Source organism: Pogona vitticeps, chromosome 3, assembly GCF_051106095.1.
Source record: "Pogona vitticeps strain Pit_001003342236 chromosome 3, PviZW2.1, whole genome shotgun sequence".
NCBI classification, from domain to species: Eukaryota; Metazoa; Chordata; class Lepidosauria; order Squamata; family Agamidae; genus Pogona; species Pogona vitticeps.
This window is the reverse complement of record NC_135785.1, coordinates 224,523,098-224,542,992: the sequence shown is the minus strand read 5'-3', so window position 1 is coordinate 224,542,992 and position 19,895 is coordinate 224,523,098. Positions and strand designations below refer to the sequence as shown.

The 19,895-nt window shown below is 39.9% G+C and overlaps 1 protein-coding gene and 1 long non-coding RNA gene across 10 annotated transcripts in view; one reads left to right on the top strand and one right to left on the bottom strand.

Moving 5' to 3' along the window:
* Positions 1-19,895, top strand: part of PHLDB2 (pleckstrin homology like domain family B member 2) — a 99,660-nt gene that overhangs the window by 19,275 nt on the left and 60,490 nt on the right. For all 9 annotated transcript variants that reach the window (XM_078389838.1, XM_078389839.1, XM_072993941.2 and 6 more), the window contains exons 2-3: positions 918-1,024; positions 5,203-6,539. In XM_078389838.1, coding sequence (XP_078245964.1) covers positions 979-1,024; positions 5,203-6,539 — 1,383 coding nt within the window. In that variant the 5' untranslated portion in view covers positions 918-978. The remainder of the gene's footprint in view (positions 1-917; positions 1,025-5,202; positions 6,540-19,895) is intronic.
* LOC144588004 (uncharacterized) lies at positions 14,035-15,391 on the bottom strand. The gene is made up of 2 exons (XR_013543299.1): positions 14,929-15,391; positions 14,035-14,795 (listed from the first exon to the last, which is right to left on the bottom strand). It is a non-coding gene; the product is annotated as an uncharacterized LOC144588004 (long non-coding RNA).

Here is a 19,895-nt window from a genome sequence, read left to right as displayed (position 1 = left end):
TTTTTCCATTGGAAACCATTAGACAGACCATCCAATGGTTTCCTATGGAGAAAATTCAGGTGATGGTGTACATGTGAGCTCTTTGTGTTCATCAGAGTGAATGGGAAAGTGCTGGATGATATTGTTTAAATTTTAAATTAAACACATCTCTGTGAAGTATTTTTTGTAATCTCCCTGTTTTATATTTTTTAACAATAATTTAAGGATTCTCATAAGGGTAATATGAAATTGTGTGATATAGTACAGATAGACAAAATGTTAAACTAGGACTTAAATCCAATCTCAGCCATAGGAACTGGCTGAGGGGTAGAAATGGCAGACCACTTCTGGAAAATTGTATATTAAAAGCCAAATAGGGTATATGTTGGCAGCAATCTGATGGCTTACAAGAACAGAAAATATATCCATGTACTTTGGGTCCCTTGTTGAGAAAAATGAGGCATATAAATGAAATGAATAATAATAATAATACTTTCTCTTAAATTTGCTGATTGTTAGATTTTGTTTCTGCTTTACTGTTTATTTATTAGGGTTACATATATTCGTTTTGGTTACAATGTGTAGTTCAGTTTTAAACATAAGCTGCATTGTAAACTTTTTTAATTGAAGGAGGTGTGATATAATATTTTAGTAAATCAGTATTTATTTTAATCTTATGTTGCCTTCCTCCAGAAACTGGAACCCAAGGCATCTTATAATAAATATTTTTAAATGATGCACTTAAAAAAATAACTAGTACAAATGGAAAAATTAAAATATTAAAACATAATGAAATTATTTGTTAAATTAAAAAAGGGTTCAGCAAAAACTACTTAATGCAATAAAAACCATTACAATGGAAACCATAATTGTTTCTAAACATTTCTTGAGACTTTTATTATTAGTTCCTTGAATAAGCCTTTGTGTTTTATTTGCAGATAACAGAATTTACATGCTTCAGTCTAATGCGGTAAAGCAGTGTACCTTCCAGCAAACAACATGATGTCAAATAGAAATAATCTCTCTTACCAGAGTCTTGGAACAGGTATGATATGTGTTATTTATATTTATAAGAATGTGTCCTTAGTATTTAATGCTTCTAGTACTTTCCAAAACATTTTGCCCAGGTTTATGGGATAATTCAAGTTACTTTACTGATATTCCCAAGATCAGCCAGTGCAAATATACAAAAAAAAGTACATTCTGCAGTGTCCACAGGAGCTTGCTCTTGAGTAAAGGAGAATGCAGCCTCTGTAGCTCTAGTATCTGAATCTACTTTATGCAATAATAAACTTTATTTTGTTCTTCTGACAGTTAAATAATGCTGAGTTTCCAGTTATCTGCTGTTTTCAGAAAATAGACGAGTTGTATTTCAGTGTAGATTTAATCAAGAAAACCTTGCATATATACAGATGAATCAGTGAAAGTTAATCAATTTAAACTCTGGATGACCTCCAGCTGGAGAATGTTCTTCTTGCACCTATGAAAACAAACTGTTTCATTTGTAGTAATTTGAAAATGCCTGTAAAACTGCTTCAGATGTCATCCTTCAGGAAAAGCACCCAGAAGCAAAAGTAGCTTTAAAATCCAGTGCTCCAGGTACTCATTTGAACTAGTTGATGATGGCAGTTGATTCATGACTGGGTCTCCTCAAGTTTTCTTTGACGTTTAAATATACTTGTGAAGAGCTAAATAGGCTCAGGCTTATAGTTGCTGAATGTGTGCTTGTGCAGTTTAGATCAGAAAAAATGTATGAGAAAAAAAGGATTAATTCTCCCTTGGAAGTATTGGAAGCTGGCCGGACAGCTCAGTGGTTTAGGTATCTGGCTCTGGAGCCAGAAGTTTGGAGTTTGATTCCTCATGGTGCCCCCTGTGAGAAGAGCCAGTTTGTGTGGCCTTGAGCAAGCGGCACAGTCCCAGCATGCCCATAGAAGATGACCAAAACGAGTCACCATAACCCAGAAATGACTTGATGCCCCATTATTATTAAGTATTGGAAGATCTGATCACAGTTCTTTGTGATCCGTCAATCTAGTTTAGCCTAATTAAACAACGGAAGGAAAAGATAAGCAAAGAACACACAGAATATGTCATCCTAGTTGAGAGACATATACCACAAACTCAAGTCTAATATACCAATGTTTGTTCCTCAGTGTAAGAGGAACTAACAAAGTTAGTTGCAAAGTCAGGTTAGAGCAAAGATCTGATTAATATAGACATCAGTCTTGATCAAAAATCTGTTCAGAATCCCTCCAATGTGTTTGGTAAGGGCATCAGCAGAGAGGAGAATCATGACCACCAGCTACAGCCCTGGTGTGACTCCCTCTATTGGTCATTCTTTCAAGCAGTACTTAGTTTACCTTAGTGTTAAGGGGCCTGCACACTAATGCATATATGAGCAGACTCCTGTTTCACATAAATTCAGAAAGTAGAGTTGCTGGGTGGAAGAGTAGCCAGCTTGTTGATTAGTTAACAGGTGCAATCTTATTGCTGTTATCAGTTTTCCATATTCCTTGAGTAGATTGTAGGAGGTCATCCAAAGAGCCATCATTTAGGGATTGAGGGAGGAAAAAAGTCTTCCTAATAACTTACCAGCTCAAGAACATGGCATACTTGGTTGAGTCACTCCATCTCATCTTAGATCTTACTCTTTTGCTGCTCCCTTCAACTTTTTCTTGTATTATTGTCCTTTCCAGTGAGTCTTGAGGGTCGTTTTATACACAGAAGGCACCGCTGCTTTTCCCTGCCTTTTGTGAAGCCATAAGGCTTAGCAAAGACGAAGGGAAAGCTCCCTTCGGGTAAAGCAGCCATGAAAGGGCTGCACAATCGCAGCCCTTTGATCCTGAAGCCCTTTCATGGCTGCTTTCCTAAGATCCACGGGGCTTAGGAAGTGGGTAAAGTAGACATGAAAGGGCTTCAGGATTGTACAGCCCTTTCATCGCTGCTTTACGCGAAGGGAGCCTTCCCTTCCTTGTTGCCACAAAAGGCAAGGAAAAGTGACAGTTACTTTGACAAGCCACTTTGAAGCCACAGGGCTTAGCAAAAAAGCCCTGTGGCTTCACAAAAGGCAAGGAAAAGCAGCGGTCAAGGGGAGCCCTTTGATCCCTGCTTTTCCCTTCCTTTTGCTAAGTTCCGTGACTTAGCAAAATGAATGGAAAAGCAGGGATCAAATTTTCTAATTTGGGGTTAGAAAAGGGGGGTCATCTTATACATTGGGTCATCTTATAAACGGAAAAATACGGTAATCAGAGTCTGATCTCAGTCCTGTATATCTGTCCTGATTATCTTACTGCAGCTGTGTAATAGTAACCATAGAGAATGCTTCACAGCCTACCATCTTTTTTACAGATAAGTGGAAAATTTCCCATTTCAAGGAACTTTGCAGTTCATGTTTTGCAAATATGCAGTCTGTGGTTGGCATGTAACAGGGCAGTGGATGTTTGGTTGAAGACTGCTATGATTCTGATGGTCCAGATGGGGTGCCTGTTTATTTCTGTGTGCTATAAGAATCCATGAAAGGTTGTGTGGTGAAAACCCTTGAACTAGAATGCTCAGTTGCAGATATCAACTCTAGCAACTAAGTTATTGTATCTGTTGGGTGGAGTAATAAAAGATTCTTGCCAGTGCATAATATTTTCCATGTGCTTCTCCTCCCTAGTGCATATTAGTAGTCCTTTGCATCACCACTGATAAATCTAAAATGTGCTCACTCTTGCAGAAGGAAAAAAAAAGTGCAATTTTTTAAATTAAATGCTTGCAAATTTGGGTCCTTATCTCTTCTTGAAAAGATAATGTTCTTTTGGAAGTAAGCATGCAGAAATTAAACACGTGGACACCCAGCGCCCTAAAAATGTGTCAAAGCTTTATTATTCTAGTGATAGAATGATTTCTAGAATTGGGAGCCCTGCTCATTCTTCTTACAGGATGTAAATATGGACACTTCTGTTTCTCTCAGTCATTTAGTTTCTGGCCCTACGAACTCTTTTTGGCAGTTCAAAGAGGGACATGTTTCCTCTGCTGTGCCATTGGAAATCAGCCTCGAGCTTCAGACTACTTCGAGCTGACAGCATACCAGACCATACGACTTCAGTGCCATACCCACTTGCCTGAGATTAAGCTTCACTGAACTCAGTGAATTTTTCCCCGAATTGACATGACCGGTATTCCACCATGGAGCATGTTTTAAAATGTTATTTTAAAATCATTCTCATGACTTTTATCCAGATTCCTAGTGTGGTGCTATATACCAGTAGGCAAGCCCCATGATTTCAGTGACAACCCCTTCCTGCCTAGTCAGTGTGTTGGGCTCATAGCCTCAGTCTTATATACCTCCTAGGATTGTTTGGGGCCGTGTAAATCAGCTCAGTATTTCCAGATTCTATTTTTTGAAGCAGCTGCTGCCATGCCTAATAAAGGCACAATTGAGCTGCATTCTTTCTTTTTTTTGCTACACCACTTATTAGACATGATATCCTGTGAGCATGAGAAACTTTGAAAACTTATGTACATCTTGGCAGGCAGGCAGGCAGGCAGAAAATAAAATGCTTTTTCATGGCCGTGTTTGCTTGGAAGAATGTTCATAGCCTTTTGCTCAAAGTCAACTTCCTAGCTTTTGGGCATGACCTGCTGAAAGACCATGGGTCTTTGGAACAGACACACATGTACATCGTGAACAACTCTGTGTGACTTGAATGCAGGTTTTTTTTTTCCACATTAATTCCATGTACAACTATATTTTATTGTGGGGCACAATGGATGTGAAAATTGGGGAAGATGATACAGTGTGGTTTGATCAATGAAGATACTGTAGGTTAAACTGGTTTGTAATTACTCTGTAAGCCAGTTCAGGCCACCAGCTCTTCCCTAATGCTACCTTTATTCAATTTTAGGTTGATGCCTAAGAGAGGAATTTATTGCCCACCTAGGAAATTACAATTGATGAATCCTGTGTTGCAGACCTGATGTATATTTTCTTTCCACTGATCTACTTGCCCGCTTGGATTCCTTGCTTATAAGATGGTTATTTGAAATTTCTTGGGAACATCTTTGCTGAAATTGGTCATAACTACTGGTGTATATTCGTAATCTCTGGAAAGTGGAAATGAAGTTACAAATACTAAACATTTGTTGTTGTGACCCTGCTACGGGTTAAAAAGTAACCAATTCATTTGTTAACACTTCTCTTTTTCTTTCTCCCTCTCTTCCCCCCCCCTTTCCTTTCAGACTCCAATAAACTGTTGGAAGAGTACAGTCACTTGCAAGGCCAGATGGAATTACAAAATACCAGTTTAGGAAAGGAGATGGTGATGAATTCTCTTGAAAATGATCTCCAGGATATAATGGACCGGCTGAACCAGAAGAAATATTCATCAAGTCTGAAATTGAAAACAAATGGTGACTACCCTGGTTCTTATTTAACACTCTCACAGCCTCTGTCGCCACCGAGGTCCAGCCCTACGTCCAGTGTTAAAAGTGTGTCATCTGTTACCAAAATTCAAGGAAATAAACCGTTAGCTTGTGAGAGCTCTTATCTTTCAGAGAAGAATGTCGCTGCAAAGCATATGGGCTCCATTTCAGCCACATCCCCATTCTTAAGTGGGTACAGCCTAGGAAGGCGGGAATTCGATATTTATGCTACGAGAGAAAATGAAAAACATTTTGAACATCTGGATAAGTCTCCCTATTCAAAGTACAGTCAGAAGAATAAATCTCACGATAATGTCTACTTCCCAGGAGTTCTGGATGGGCGGAAAAACTCTGGATCTCTTCTTGCGATGTGGAATGGAAGCTCAGGGAATGAGGTAATGCGTTCACCAGTCAGCAGCTCTGGCGCCGCCAGTATGCCCTCCAGTCCAAAGCAAGGCAGGAGAGTGAACACGCAGGATCTCTTGTCACTTCAATCAAGGGTAGCTAAGCAGAAGGACCCAACAATGGAAACTCTAGGGTCTAGAACCAGGAAGTATTCTGGTAGTTCATTGAGCCACATGGGGGTTTATAGTCGTTCGTTACCTAGGCTTTACAAATCGACAGAAAGCCAGCTCATGGCACTAAGTTTGCCCCCAAGAAGCTCCCTTGGGAATTCCAAAAGAAAAAAGACTCTGGAAAAAGATCTTCTACCTCAAAGTACGCTGGATGCTGACAATTACCTTAATTGTTCTTCTTACACCTCAGGGGTTTCACCGTATACAAACCTTGCATCTGAAAGTCATTCCTATGTGAATTCTACTCTCAGTGTTCCTGCAAGCCCTCGTATAGCTCGGAAAATGCTTCTGGCTTCTTCTTCTTCTTCATATGCATCTGATGACTTTGATAGAGTCTCAGGGACCAGCCCCAGTAATTCTTTTATTCCTGTAGACTCTGAGAGATCATTTCCTGTCAGAAGGAAGATTTCTAACAGTTCCATGGAGTTTGATGAAGCAGAGCTGGAAAACGTGAGGCAGGCGCCTTCTGTTCGGGAGAGGAAGAATAGCATTAGTTCTGTCTCTGGAAGTGATGACCTAATGGACTACCACAGGAGGCAGAGAGAAGAAAGGCTTAAAGAGCAGGAAATGGAGCGATTGGTAATTCTTTTATCCCATTAGCATTTAACAACGTTTGCTACTTTTTTGTGTTCAAGTTTTTTGTGTTAAAACTACTAATGGTTATTGATGTGGTTACCGTGTTCCTTCTAAGTGTCTGGAAGGAAAATATTTATTATGTCAGTATCTAAAGTTAATTATTTGTATAGCATACTGTCTTAATATTAGGGCAGGGTAATAATACCATCCGTATGGTGTAGGAAATGGATAGAAATTACAGCGGGTACATCCTTTGCGTTCTTCCAAAATGACCAGATATTTAAAAGCCACAAATTATATATTTTAAAAATCCAGTACTTAAAGAAACAAAAAAAAGTTGATGTCATTATTTTGTGGCAGCTGGATAAGTAAGCCCATGTCTCCAGTCTAAGCTAGTCGAGGGCACATTTCTATTCGTTTTGCTGAGACAGATCTGATAATTCCGTGATGACACATGCAACCAAAGCATATTTCCATTTTTGGGTCAGATGTATTTATTTATTTGAAAAGTATATTATCATCTAGAAACGCTTTCTGGAGATCTTAAAATATGGCCTCATTTTATTCCCTTTCAACTCATAATATCATGTGTTTTGTGGTGCAGTGGTTTAAACTGCTGTACTGCAGCTAAAACTGTGCTCATGACCTGGGGTTCAATCCCAGGTAGCCGGCTCAAAGTTGACTCAACCTTCTATACTTCCGAGGTTGGTAAAATGAGTACCCAGCTCGAGGGGGAAAGCAATGTGTAGCCTACATAATTAAATTGTAAACTGCTCAGAGAGTGCTTGAAGCACTATGGGGCGGTATATAATCAGCACACTTTGCTTTTGCTTTGCATGTTTCCATCATCTATGATGTCCAGCTCATTCTTAGAATTCTGAGTTAGGGTGTTTATCAAACTCATGATGTACCATTGTGGGTCTCCTCTCCAAAAACGAAAAGAGGAGAAGGAAAAGAGATACGAAAAGAAGAAAACACCAATCTGTTAATTTATCTGTATTCAGTTGTTTCTGTGTTTTCATTTGTAATTTTCTTTTACAATTGGATTAAGACTACTTTTCCAGTTTTTTTTCAAAAAGCATTGTAGTAGAAATGCTTCTGAGAGAATAGGTAACTTTGGGGCCCTGGAAGCTGAGAACATCTCCTAAAAGGGCCACTGATACAAAGTGAAGACATTTTTTGGCTATCACAGAGAAGCAGATGGCACTTTTCCTTAAGTCAAGGTACCTAGTAGTGAAGGTCAGCCATGTTAATTTGATACCTGAGGCACCACCCCTTCTGTCTAGCAGTATATACACATTTATATTTTTTTTTTTTACAAAGACATATATGTTTGCTGTCCTTTCACAACCCAAACTGAGCTTACTTCGGGTGGCTGCCTTCCTGTGTCTTTCAGTAGAGCTGCCTTTGCTGGGCAACGGTGATTAAGGTAATAAAACTGGTAGAAATCATAAAGGTTGCATCCACATTTAATTATATTTGCAATAGATTCATTGAAACGAGGGCTGAACGAAGTCTAAATTAAGTGTCATTTATTTCATTGGGTCGAGTCAAAGTATGACTAATTCTAGACTCTAGATTTATAACCACCTCAGACCTTGGTGTTGAAGGGAAGAATATAAATGAAATAGATAAAATATTTGTAGGTGTTCCTAGAAGCGCTGGAAGATTCTGCTACTGCTTGGGATGTGCTAATGAAAACCCGATTCATGCATTCCAACTTAGGGCTAGAGTTAAATTCACATTTCATACCGAGGAGGTGGGGATGCACAGAAGCCTTTCATGTCATGTGCTTGACAGCACTAGAGAACTTTTTGCATTGAGCAGGAAGGTGAAAAAGATTCTGCCATATCAATATTCCTGATTAAGGGAATCTTATGTCACTGCCTTCAGCTAGATGCATTTGCAGAGTCCTCTCCATAACTTCCTATCTGTTGTACAAAGGGTGAACTGTAATTATGCGGCATCAAGCTGAGGTCAACTTATGGCAACAGGTACAGAGTGGTCAGAAGTGGGTCATCACGTGCTTCTTCTCAGGGCACCCTGGGGTTGTGTAGCTTGCCCAAGGCTACACAGAATGGCTCTTCTCTTGGGATTAGTTTTGTTTTTTTTTTTAACATTTGTGTTCTGCCCTGGATTTTATGGATCTGAGTAGAGTATAGCTCACACTCTCACTCTCTCTCCCCCACATGTCTATTTTTTTTCTATTTTCCTTTTGTTTTGGGGGCATGCACAGAGGGATCAAGCTTCTAACCTCTGGCTCTGCACCTAACTCCCTGGGCTATCCAACCACCTGCACAGCTGCTTAGAAACTAAACTTTTTTTGGTTATCGAAAAGCGTTGTGTAGTTTGAGCCGGGCTCCTCTTAGATATGAAAGATAGCACTCCAACTGACCAAGCTTCAAAATTCCTTCCCCCCAAAAAAGTTCACATACATATGTTCATCACTTGTAGTATCAGGTGATCATGAGTTGAACGTGTAAATGAGCTGTCAGTGCCACACACAGATAAAATGCAGTTCACGTATGCAGCTATAAGCCATAAAGCCCAGAGCTACTAAATGGTGAGAAACCAAATCATGCATTTTGAACCATTAGCCTTAGTCTTTTGTAAACCTCTTTTGAATTTAAAACTATCAAGAAGCATTGTGTTGATTCTGAGTACCATCTGCTTAAAGAAAGGAATAGGAATCACCAGAGGAGCATGTTTAAGAAGCAGAGCAAGATGCCAGCGAAGCACACCAGGTGATCAGTAACCTCAAGTAAGAAGACATAATTAGGACAGTGTCAGAATTGCTGATTGGTGCATACAGAGCTAAACACCCCAATTTCCTCCCCAACCCCTTAGTAATCTTCATCCTGTAATTGGATGATAAGCTTGTTGGTTTTGCAGCAGGTAAAACAGTAACAGACTGAATGTTTACATATGAAGGAATTTGGTCCACTAATTTATTTTTTTCTCCCATTTTTAGTTTAGCATTCAGCAAGGCTTCAAGTCTTTCAAGCTAGCCAGAGAGATGATTGGACATTTACGTGTAGCCTGCATGATAAAAGGAGTTGGAGGCATGAAAAACGAAAATAACTGTCCAACACTGCCCTGGAAGGAAGTGTGTGTGTTTATAGGACAGATTCCTTCCCTCCTTGGCTTGGTGTTTCTTTTCAAAAGGTCAACGCCTCTGCAGTTCTGCTGTCCTTCAAAGAAGCCTTTTGATATTGTGCTTTGCGATTGCAGGCTACGATGCACGGCCCACTCTTCGTGCCAGTCAAAGTGGTGTGAATGAAAAGAGCAAAATGCAGTTGCAGGCTATTCCCAGTACAATTGCAGTCTTCACATCTATTTAGTGGAGAGAACTGTATATGCCATTGATGTCAGCATGACATCAATGGGCATAAATTAAATATAAATTAAATAAATAAAAATGACTTGTTTCTGAATAGGCATGCATAGAGTTATTCTGCATGTCACTACTTCTGACATGGTATCATTAATTTTTTCAGAAAGATTGTTTCAATAAGCCTGCACTTGTCTCAGACGACAGTCATTTGTTCTCCTGAAAACAAATTCAAACTTGTAACATTTACAGAAATTTTATAGTGAAGAGCTGGAAGAGTATTTTCAGGGGTTAGGCAGATGTTGAAATTTGGAGAAATGTTGAGTTTAATCCAGTGCTTACTCTCTTATATTAATTTAGTCCTTAAAGACTACAGTCCATTACACGCTTGCTTAGGAAACAATCCCACTGAACTGTTATGTCATAGTAAGCATGAACAACATTATGCTGAAATAAGGCGTGTTATGTTTAACGAAGCACATAAAATGATGCTTTTCACCAATTTGTGAACTTCAAACCATTTTTATAGGCTGCTAACAGCATGATTTAAAAACAACAGCATTGCTGTTCATTGCATGTACATATACAGATGCACATATGCACACTCACATAGTTCTGGATCTTCTGTAGCTATAGAAGCAATGCCTCCAATTAATAGATCCAGTAGATTTATCAGAAGACGACGACTTTGGGCTGGAAAACCTTAGGCTATCATGAATCTGTTCATCCTAAAAGTGACACAGGCTTTTTGTAGTTTTAATCAATAGATGGCACTGTTCCACATCTTTAGTTCCTCCGTGAAATTCTGCTATCTTGTCTTCTTGTTTTGCTTTCTCTTGTGTTGTTTGCTTGTCTTGAAGTCATGAAAATCGTGGATCTGTGCCAGAAGCCTATGCCATTAGTGTAATCTCTGTCCCTCTAAGTGAATATTATGCCTTAGAATAACATGTCAGTTTCACAAACAAGTTTATATATGTTGGTAGCCCATCGAAATGTGTGCCAGTTTGCCTTCTCACACAATGCCAGGCTCATAACCTAGGGGCTTGCCATGATTGCTGTCTGATCTGCCTCACAGAGTTGTTGTGAGGGTAAAGTAGTGAGAAGAACCATACACGCTAACTTTGAACTCGCTGGAGTTTATAAATGTAACTAACAAATAAAAATAAATATGGCAGAGTTGTCATAAGCTCAACCCCAAACAGCACAAATTGAAGGCTAGCAAGCAAATGGTTTTTCTTGCTTCTTGAAGTGTGAAGCTATAACAAACAGATTTAAATCAAGAATGCAGATGGTCCTCTCATTTTCATAGTGTGATGAAGTACCGCAGAATGATTCTCTTGAGAAACGTTTGGACATGCAGACATAAAATATGGATACCTAGTTTCTCCCAGTTTTATAATTTTATTTCTAACCTGTCATTAGCAAGCTGGAGATGCTTTGTGTCTGTTTTAATTGCTGTTTAGTCACATATCACATGTGGTGATCCTGACAGGTTTTTCAATGTCTATGAGATATATAAGGAGTGGTTTTAGCATTGCTAAAGTGACTTTCTATGGCTAAATAGGAATAGAAATACTTCAGCTCTTTTCTGTTTTTATGGCTCATGTTGCTTGACATGTTGAAGCAAGGATGTGAACAGTAAGTGAGGAGTGATAATTCAGCAATTTTGCTCTGCTGTCAAAGTTAAATGAAATCATACAGTGCACACTAATTTAAATAAATTCACAGTTTTACCTCTAGGTGGTGCTATTTAATATTTTTAACAAAATTGTTAATTTTGAAGTACAGAAGCTGATTTCATTCTACCCCCACCCCCACCTCTCTATCCACCCTTGACATCTCATATTAGTGGTTAAAACCAGAGTCTGCAATTAATGAGTTCCAAATACCAAAATTATTCTTAGCTATTTATTTTAAGTGTACCAATGGTGTGATGAAGTTCTTTTTTTAAAGCAACAAAGAAAGTTAATGTTACTTTAATGGAACAAAGAGTAATGCTTTCCAGCTTTTTCAAAAGTTAATTTTAAGAGTCCTTTTGGAGATTTTTTTCAAGTTTTATGCCATTTTCTCACCACTTTCTTTAAAAAAAAGCAATAGAAAGTTGTTGAGGATCACAAACAACATAATCAGTTATTTTTCAACACTGTAATAAACAATGACAATGTCTCACTTTCCACTGTCGTGAGTAATTGGAATGAATTAATTTTGAAAAGCAATTTCTCATCCTATAGTTAAAATGGCAAAGAGTTATCCTTGTATCATTTTTCTGCCACCATATGAGTAGTAGGATAGTGGTAGCTCTCATCAAACTCAATTTTGACAGGTGCCACGCCCCCTTTTGGGACCCTGGACCGGAAGGGGAGGGACTTCCGGCGCCTAGGCTGGACCCAGGCCCCTTCCGGCGGAAGGGGTGGTCCGAACGGTGACGTCAGGGGTTGTGGGGGTCCCCCTGGGCCTATAGGGGTCTTTCCCTAGAGGCCGGGGTCCCCCGTGACCCTAGGGGTGCCTGAGGATTGGACCCCGAGGGGTTGTGCCACCCCACGACCCCGTAGGCCAATGGGGAGCGGTTGGAGGTCCTTGGCTAGAAAAGGGGTGGTCGTAGACCATGTCTCGGCTTGCCCCAGCCCCCTGCGTGACGTCAGGGATTTCGGGGGGGACCGTGAGCCTATAGGAGCCTTTTCCTAGAGGCAGGGGTCCCCCGTGACCCCAGGGTGGCCTGAGGATTGGTCCCCGAGGGGTTGTGCCACCCCCACAGCCCTGTGGACCAATGGGGAGCAGTTCAAGGGGTTTGGCTAGAAAGGGTGGCCATAGGGCATGCCTCAGCATGCCTTTAGGCCGCTGGGGGCTGAAATTCACACCAGGGATTTTGGGGCCCTTCTGATATGCTGTAACAATAAATTAAATAATTAGACCTTCTAAATGGGAGAGAATTTTAAATAAATGGTTAAACAACAACAACAAGCCTCTTCTCTTATGAATGATTTTGTGGATCTTCTGATATACTATAACAGCAAATTAAATAATTAGACCTTCTAAATGGGAGAGAATTTTAAAGCCGTGGTTAGAAAACAACAACAAGCCTCTTCTCTTATGAATGATTTTGGGGACCTTCTGATATACTGTAACAATAAATTAAATAATTAGACCTTTCTAAATAGGAGACAATTTTAAAATAATGGTTAAAACAAACAAACCTTTTCTGTTACGATATAGCTGTTTAAACCTTTTTCACGATTTCTACTTTACAGTTCAATCTTATGTTACATAGAAACTAGGATTTCTCATTGCAGCAACTCAAATTTACCCCAAGGGTTTCACTAGAGAATGTGCAGTAACAAAGGTTGCAACTTAAAGACCTGTTTGTAATTTACAGAAGGTTGGGCGAGGCTGAAGGGGGTTTGGCTAGAAAAGGGGTGGCCGTAGGGGCATGTCTCGGCAAGCCCTTAGGCCGCCTGGGGCTGAAATTCCACAGCGGGGATTTCAGGGACCTTCTGTGCATGCTCACAGCTCTTTGCAGAGGTCGTGTGGCTTTGTAGACATGGCGGACAAGGAGAACCAAATTCCTGAGACATGCCAAAAGCTTACGGGGAAACCCAGGAGGCGTTTGAGTCCCAAAGGTTACTACTATGGGCCTGCGGGTTTTTCCCAAACCTTGTGGCCCTTAGGTCCCCCTCCAAGGCTCAGGGAGAGCCTGCCTGAAGACCCAGAAAAGTTAAGAAAAAAATTCAAGTCTGCAGAAGACCTCTCTGTCTTTACTGCAAAACCCAAACAGAAAAACAGAAGAAAGATGGCCTGTACTCTAATGGGGGATGCTGAGGAAGATGATGGAGGATCTTTATTTTATTTATTTATTTGATTTATACCCTGCCCATCTGGTCTAAAAGACAATACAAAAAAACACATACAAACAGAATACAACAATAGAATAGAAAATACATAAGGAGAGAATAAACAGAAAAGTCAGATATTAACTGGAGGGAAGGCCTGAATGTATAGCCATGTTTTAATCGACTTTTAAAAGTGCCCAAAGTGGGGGCTGCATGGATCTCAGGAGGGAGATTGTTCCAGAGGCGAGGAGCTACCGCCAAGAAGGCCCGGTTTCGTGTCCTTTCCTTCCGGGCATCCCTAGGCATTAGGCTCCTCAACCTCACCTCCTGGCTCGTGCGGGTAATCCGAGTAGATCCACCATATTTATGTGTGGCTGCTGTTGTACCTGGTCACAATAAATGAAATAAATATACCTACCTTCTAGTACCACTATCAAAAGCATCAGTGTTTCTAGAGTGTGTTAAGTTGTATTTCCACAATGATGGGTGATCAAAGATATTGAAGATTTACCAAGTAATATTTCTACATTGTCACCTTAACCAATTTCCATCCTCTGTGGCTCCTTCTTCAAATTACAAAAATAAACCCCACTTAGCAGTACACATTTATAAAAAGTTAAAACAATTATTTATTACAAAGATTCAGCGCAGTTTAGCTGTGAGGTGAAAAAATAAGTCATTTCTGTTTCCCAATGAAAAGCAGTGGACAGCAGTATCACTGAGATTTCAGACGCTTGAACATAAATTTAGTAAGTAGGCATGAAATAGTAAGGAGCAATAAGTAGAACAGTACAAAATCCCCACATTTTTTAGTAAAATGACTTTAATACTCTCCAAAGTAAAAATGTTTTCCACATGTTTAGACCCAAGGAAGATTCCTAGAATCTCTCTCTCTATGTGTGTGTGTGTGTGTTAAAGCCCCTTTTGATTTTCCAGGCATCCCTCATAGAGCTTTGAGCCATTGCCTTCTCAACATCTTTCACAAACAGAATCATCAAGAAAGTCAAAGTGACCATCCGCCCTCAAATGCCTAGAGACTTTTGAAAAAAGTTTGCAACTTAAAGACCATGGGCCACCAATCTTCAACCTCTGTGGCTCCTTCTGCAAAATACAAAAAACACCCACTATGAAGTGTACATTTAAAAAAAAGTTAAAACAATTATTTATTGCAAGGAATCAGCACAGTCTGGCTGTTAGGTGAAATTTCACTGAGATTTCAGACGCTTGAACTCACATCATAATCAGGACAGCTCAGAACCAAATAGGTCCAAAGCCGAACTGTCAAAAGGGTGCTCCAGAGAGAGCTGCGAGGGAGTGCTAATAGTTTATGAATTAAACTCAGTTTCAATACTCAAAATCCTCAGTGCTGAAAAAAGTGTTAAGAAATTCAAAAATGTTGAGCTTGCTGAGGATGTCTTGCCTGCCTGGCATAGTTAGTCCATTTTCCTGCAACACAGAAAGGGAAAAGAAGGGTTTATTTCTTTGCACATCTAGTATAAGTGAAACTCTAACCATGGCACATGTAAAGCAAAAGGCTACATCGTTTTTGTTTTTTTGTCTGAATGCAGTCAGAGGGTTAGAGCAGGTCAATATACAGCTATGGTTCTCAACCTTAGTATTGGTACACCACAAGGAGATGTGCTGAGGCCTCTGCACCATGCCCAATATACATAGGTTTGTATTTCTGCTTCTAACAGCCATACCAGTGTGAAGTTCACAGAGGATACCACAGTAGGGTGCCTCATACTGGAGGAACTGTACAGGGCCCGTTGTCTTTCAAAAGCACAAAATACTCTAAAGGGCACCTCCCCTCCTGGACATTCTTTGTTTGAACGACGGTCATCAGGAAGACGATATAAATCTATTAAAACAAGGACAAACTGATTTAAAAACCATGCATAATGGGAACTTGAGTGTCTTGTTATGCCCAACCTGTAACAAGGTTCCTAATAATTTAGAAGGGATGGTTTCCAGGGAGGCCGGCATGCAGGGGGGTAAGCTCCCTAAGAGCTGTCCCACCTCTCTTCTTTTCTATAAATATTTTCATTTAGGAAAAATTGCAGGCTGGGGCAATGAACCTAAATCTCACCCTCCCTGAAACATCAACCATGTAGTGCCCAAGGTACACAGCCCTTCTCCCCTACACCCTGTTCTGTGCCATTATTAGCATTTTTCTACCACAAGCAGCAAAGAGATGTTTATAGTTTTGTTCTAAGTCATGGTTTCTATAGTTTCATCCTGAAAAGAGGTTTGAGACATTTGAACCCACATCAGAATCTGGTCAGCTCAGGACCAAATAGGTACAAAACCGACCTGTCAAAAGGGTGCTCCAGAAAGAGCTGTGAGGGAGTGCTAATGGTTTATGAATGAAACTCAATTTCAATATTCAAAATCCTCAGGGCTGGAAAAAAATGTTAAGAAATTCTAAAGTGTTGAGCTTGCTGAGCCTGTCCACTTTCCTGCAACACAAAAAGGGCAAAGAGGGGTTTATTTCCATTTTTTTTTCCTGAGCACAGTCAAAAGGTCTATCTAATAGCAGCAGCAACTTTGAATTTCCTGTTTGGGGATACAGATCCCAGAGACCCCAAACCAGCGTGGCTGTTGTTCTGCGAGATGTAGTCTAAATTCTGAATTAATATAAATAATAGTCACAAATACCTAAAAACTTCAGCAGCAATTTATGTTGGAGTTATTTTAGCCTCATATGCAGCCTTTAGTAGATATGATGGGAGATACCTTTCTGGGGGTGAGGTGACTATCAGTAACCAAATATTCCTGACCATGTCTCCAATATCAAAGAGGACATCTCTTTATGACCAAATGTTCCTGCCCTGTCTCCAATGGCATCTCTTTGTTTAAGTGACTTTCCCCCTCTTTTTAGTCATTTTTGAAATTGTAAATAGTCTGTTGAGGCCCTGTTGTTCAAAGCAGGCTTGTTTTTAGTTTTCTGATAGCTGTTCAACTGTAAGTAAATTAAATCTTTTTATTTTGTCTCCTGCTAATGTTTCAATGTGGGTTACTGCAGTGGGGGTTACTGAGCCTGTAGGGGCCAGCTGATGAGCAAAAGGGGGGTGTACTAACCTTGGGGGAACTTGAAGCTATTCAGTTTTGTCAAACCTTACAATTAACCTGAGCAGATAGAGTAATTTAACCAAAAAAACATTGAAGCTGCAAAATACAAAACAAGACCAAATTGATTTAAAACATTGCATAATGTGAATTGAGTGCTTTTGCAGCCTGTGGTAATGCACCTGAAATTCACCATCCCTGAAAATATCTACAGTGCAGTTATAGTGTGCCCTGAGACCTGTTTGCTAACCTGAATATTCAGTTATATAGCAGTCACAGCAAGGAAACTTCATTTTCATGACATACAATACTTTTACATAACTAAATGTATTAACTAATTGTATCATAGTTAACTTACTCAACAAATGTCTGCTAGACATAACCTGTCTTAACTAATGTGGGTTTTAAGTCTCAAAGGACAAGCTTCTCCCGCTTCTGAGATTATACATATTAGTTTGCTTTGTTTGGCTATTGGTCTTCAGAATTTAAGCATGCAGCTCCTTGGAAGGCTAGTTTCACAAAGTGTGTAGGGAAATGCCTAGACAGTGTCTGGATTCAGGAATGGTGTGGATTGGGGCATTTTCTAAAGAACACAGGACAGGTTGGCCCCAATCTGTATAATCCCTTTATTTGTGTACAGCGGGGGTTGGAGGCTTCTACACAACATAACTCAAAGATAAAATAACACAGAAATCATTCAAACAGGTATTACAGCTATTCTTAATAATCTCTTATTTCTTAATGTACATTCTGTTAGACTAGCATCCCTGAAAGGTAATGGAGAATGTTAACACAGGACATGTCCAATAGCTTTAGGAGACAATGCTGTGCTGAAGATCCAGCGGATGAGAAGCAAAAGAGGCTGGCAGATATGATGGCAAAATGTCTGAAAATAGACAGGGTCGAGCACAAAGAGTAGCATGCCTATCCTATACCCCCATCAGACACAAGACCTCCAGACAGGACTGTTTTGCACCAGCCCTGAGACTAGGCACCAAGAATTTCTGCCCCACTCATTTTAAAGGGATGCAGAAAATATTAAAACAAACACAAAGCAAAACAAAAACCTTCCACTGTGCAGAATGTTACTTTTAACAGTGGAACTTTTGTGTGTTATTATATTGACAAAAACAATAGAAAAATTTAAAAAAGATAAAAGACAAAAACATTGTGGCATTGTGGCCTCTTAAAGACTCTCTGCTAAAGTTGCAGCATGGCCCTAACAGAACTACAAAAAATATCTTTTGATAGGGGGTGCATTTCTTTCAAAACATTTAAAAAACAATAGGGGGCACAATTAAATAAAGCAAAAAATGTTTCCTCATGTTCATTTGTGTTATCTCAGAGAAACAGACCACCCCTCCCCCACGTGCTCTGTTGGGCCATTTAACCTTCACTATGCCTTTGAAAAGGGAGGGGGACTCTTCCTTTGAAAAAGCAGGGACAGGCATTCTAAAATCTTAACATTCCCCCACCCCCACCCCCCTTCCCAACCATTGCATAATGCTAAAAAACTTATTTTTCCAGTGGCCCAAATAAAATGGCTGCTCTATTTCTTCCCAGCCCCCCCCCCCCCCCCAATTCAAAAGCACGGATCTTACCTCAGCCTCCAACAGCCATGTGGGGAAAGGAAAGAGATGAACGACCCCGGGTTTTTTAAAACCCACAAGGCCCCTTAGAACAGCCTATCAGCAGGCTCGTATCCATAGGCTGAGGAGGAGGAGCTGAAACAAACAGTTAAACTACTACAAACAGTTTTTGGACTACAGATCCCAGAATGCATCTGGGCTAGACACAGGGACTAGCCACTTTCATCATTACATTCAAGACAGCAAACCCCCCTCCCCCCAGGTTTCTCAGATAGACATACAATAATGGAATAGTGAACATGTTGTAACAGGCCTTGCAGCTTAACTGAACTGTAGATTGGAACAGGCGAACAACTCACTGGGTTTGCATTAATTATACAACATTAGTTATGTGGTAGCCCTTGGAGGGAGAATTTACATCCCATTTGCAGAGCACATGGATCTGATGTAGGTGGTTCTGTTCCTAGCATCTCAGGGTATTTAAAGAACGTGTATGGAGAAATGGATATGTCGAGAAAATGTACAGAGATAGGCTTAAGGTCAGCAGTGGAAAATATTTATTTTGAAACTTACATGGAAGTGCATGTATATTTCTAATGAATTAGACTTTACAGGTTCACATATCCTAATTGTGGTTTCAGTTGTCCTATATAGACTAAAAAGCCAGAGATATTTTCTTGTATTTAAATTTTTATTGCTTTAAATTCAGTCTAAGATTTAGACCCCTGAACGATTGTGCAAGTAGATAGCAATTAGAGGGATTGTTCTTTTTAAGATTTAGTAGGATAGGAAAAATTTGAAGGACAGCTGTATTGATATAAGGAGGATGAATGGAAAGAAGGGGATTTTGGTCATATACTGCAAGATTCTGCATGGATTGCAGAATAAACCTTATATTTAATATATTGATGACATCTCCGCATCAAATTGTGTATCTACTGTCTACCGTAGGTTTCCCAGACACACACATTGCATCAACCTCGAGAAAAGTCAAACATTAACGCCGTAGAGAAGCTCTATTCATTCAGCAAAAACAATATTGTGGCGCTGATCATCAACTTCTTATAACAAAACTCTGGCAAAGAAAGCTGCAACTACTGTACATTTACAATAATTTCATACGCTAGCAAGATTATGCTCAAAATCTTCAAGGAAGGCTTCAGCAGTATGTGGACTGAGAAGTCCCAAAAATAAAATATGGATTTGAAGGGAGTCTAGGAACTATAATGCTAACATGCGCTGAATTAGGGAGAAAGTCAGAGAGTTCCAGAAAAACAGCTACTCCGTCATTGACTACGCAAAAACCTTTGTGTGGACCACAGCATACTATGGGCAAATCCTTAAAGAAAAGGGAGTGTCTGACTACTTTATCTAACTCCTTAGAAAGCCTCTATGTGGGGTACGTGCCAACAGTTAGAAATGGCTATAGAACAACTTATGGGGTCAAAACGGGGAAAGGAGGCCGACAAGCCTGTATGTTGTCCCCCAGCTTATTTAACTTATATACAGAATACATCGTGTGAAAGGCTGGACTGGATGAATC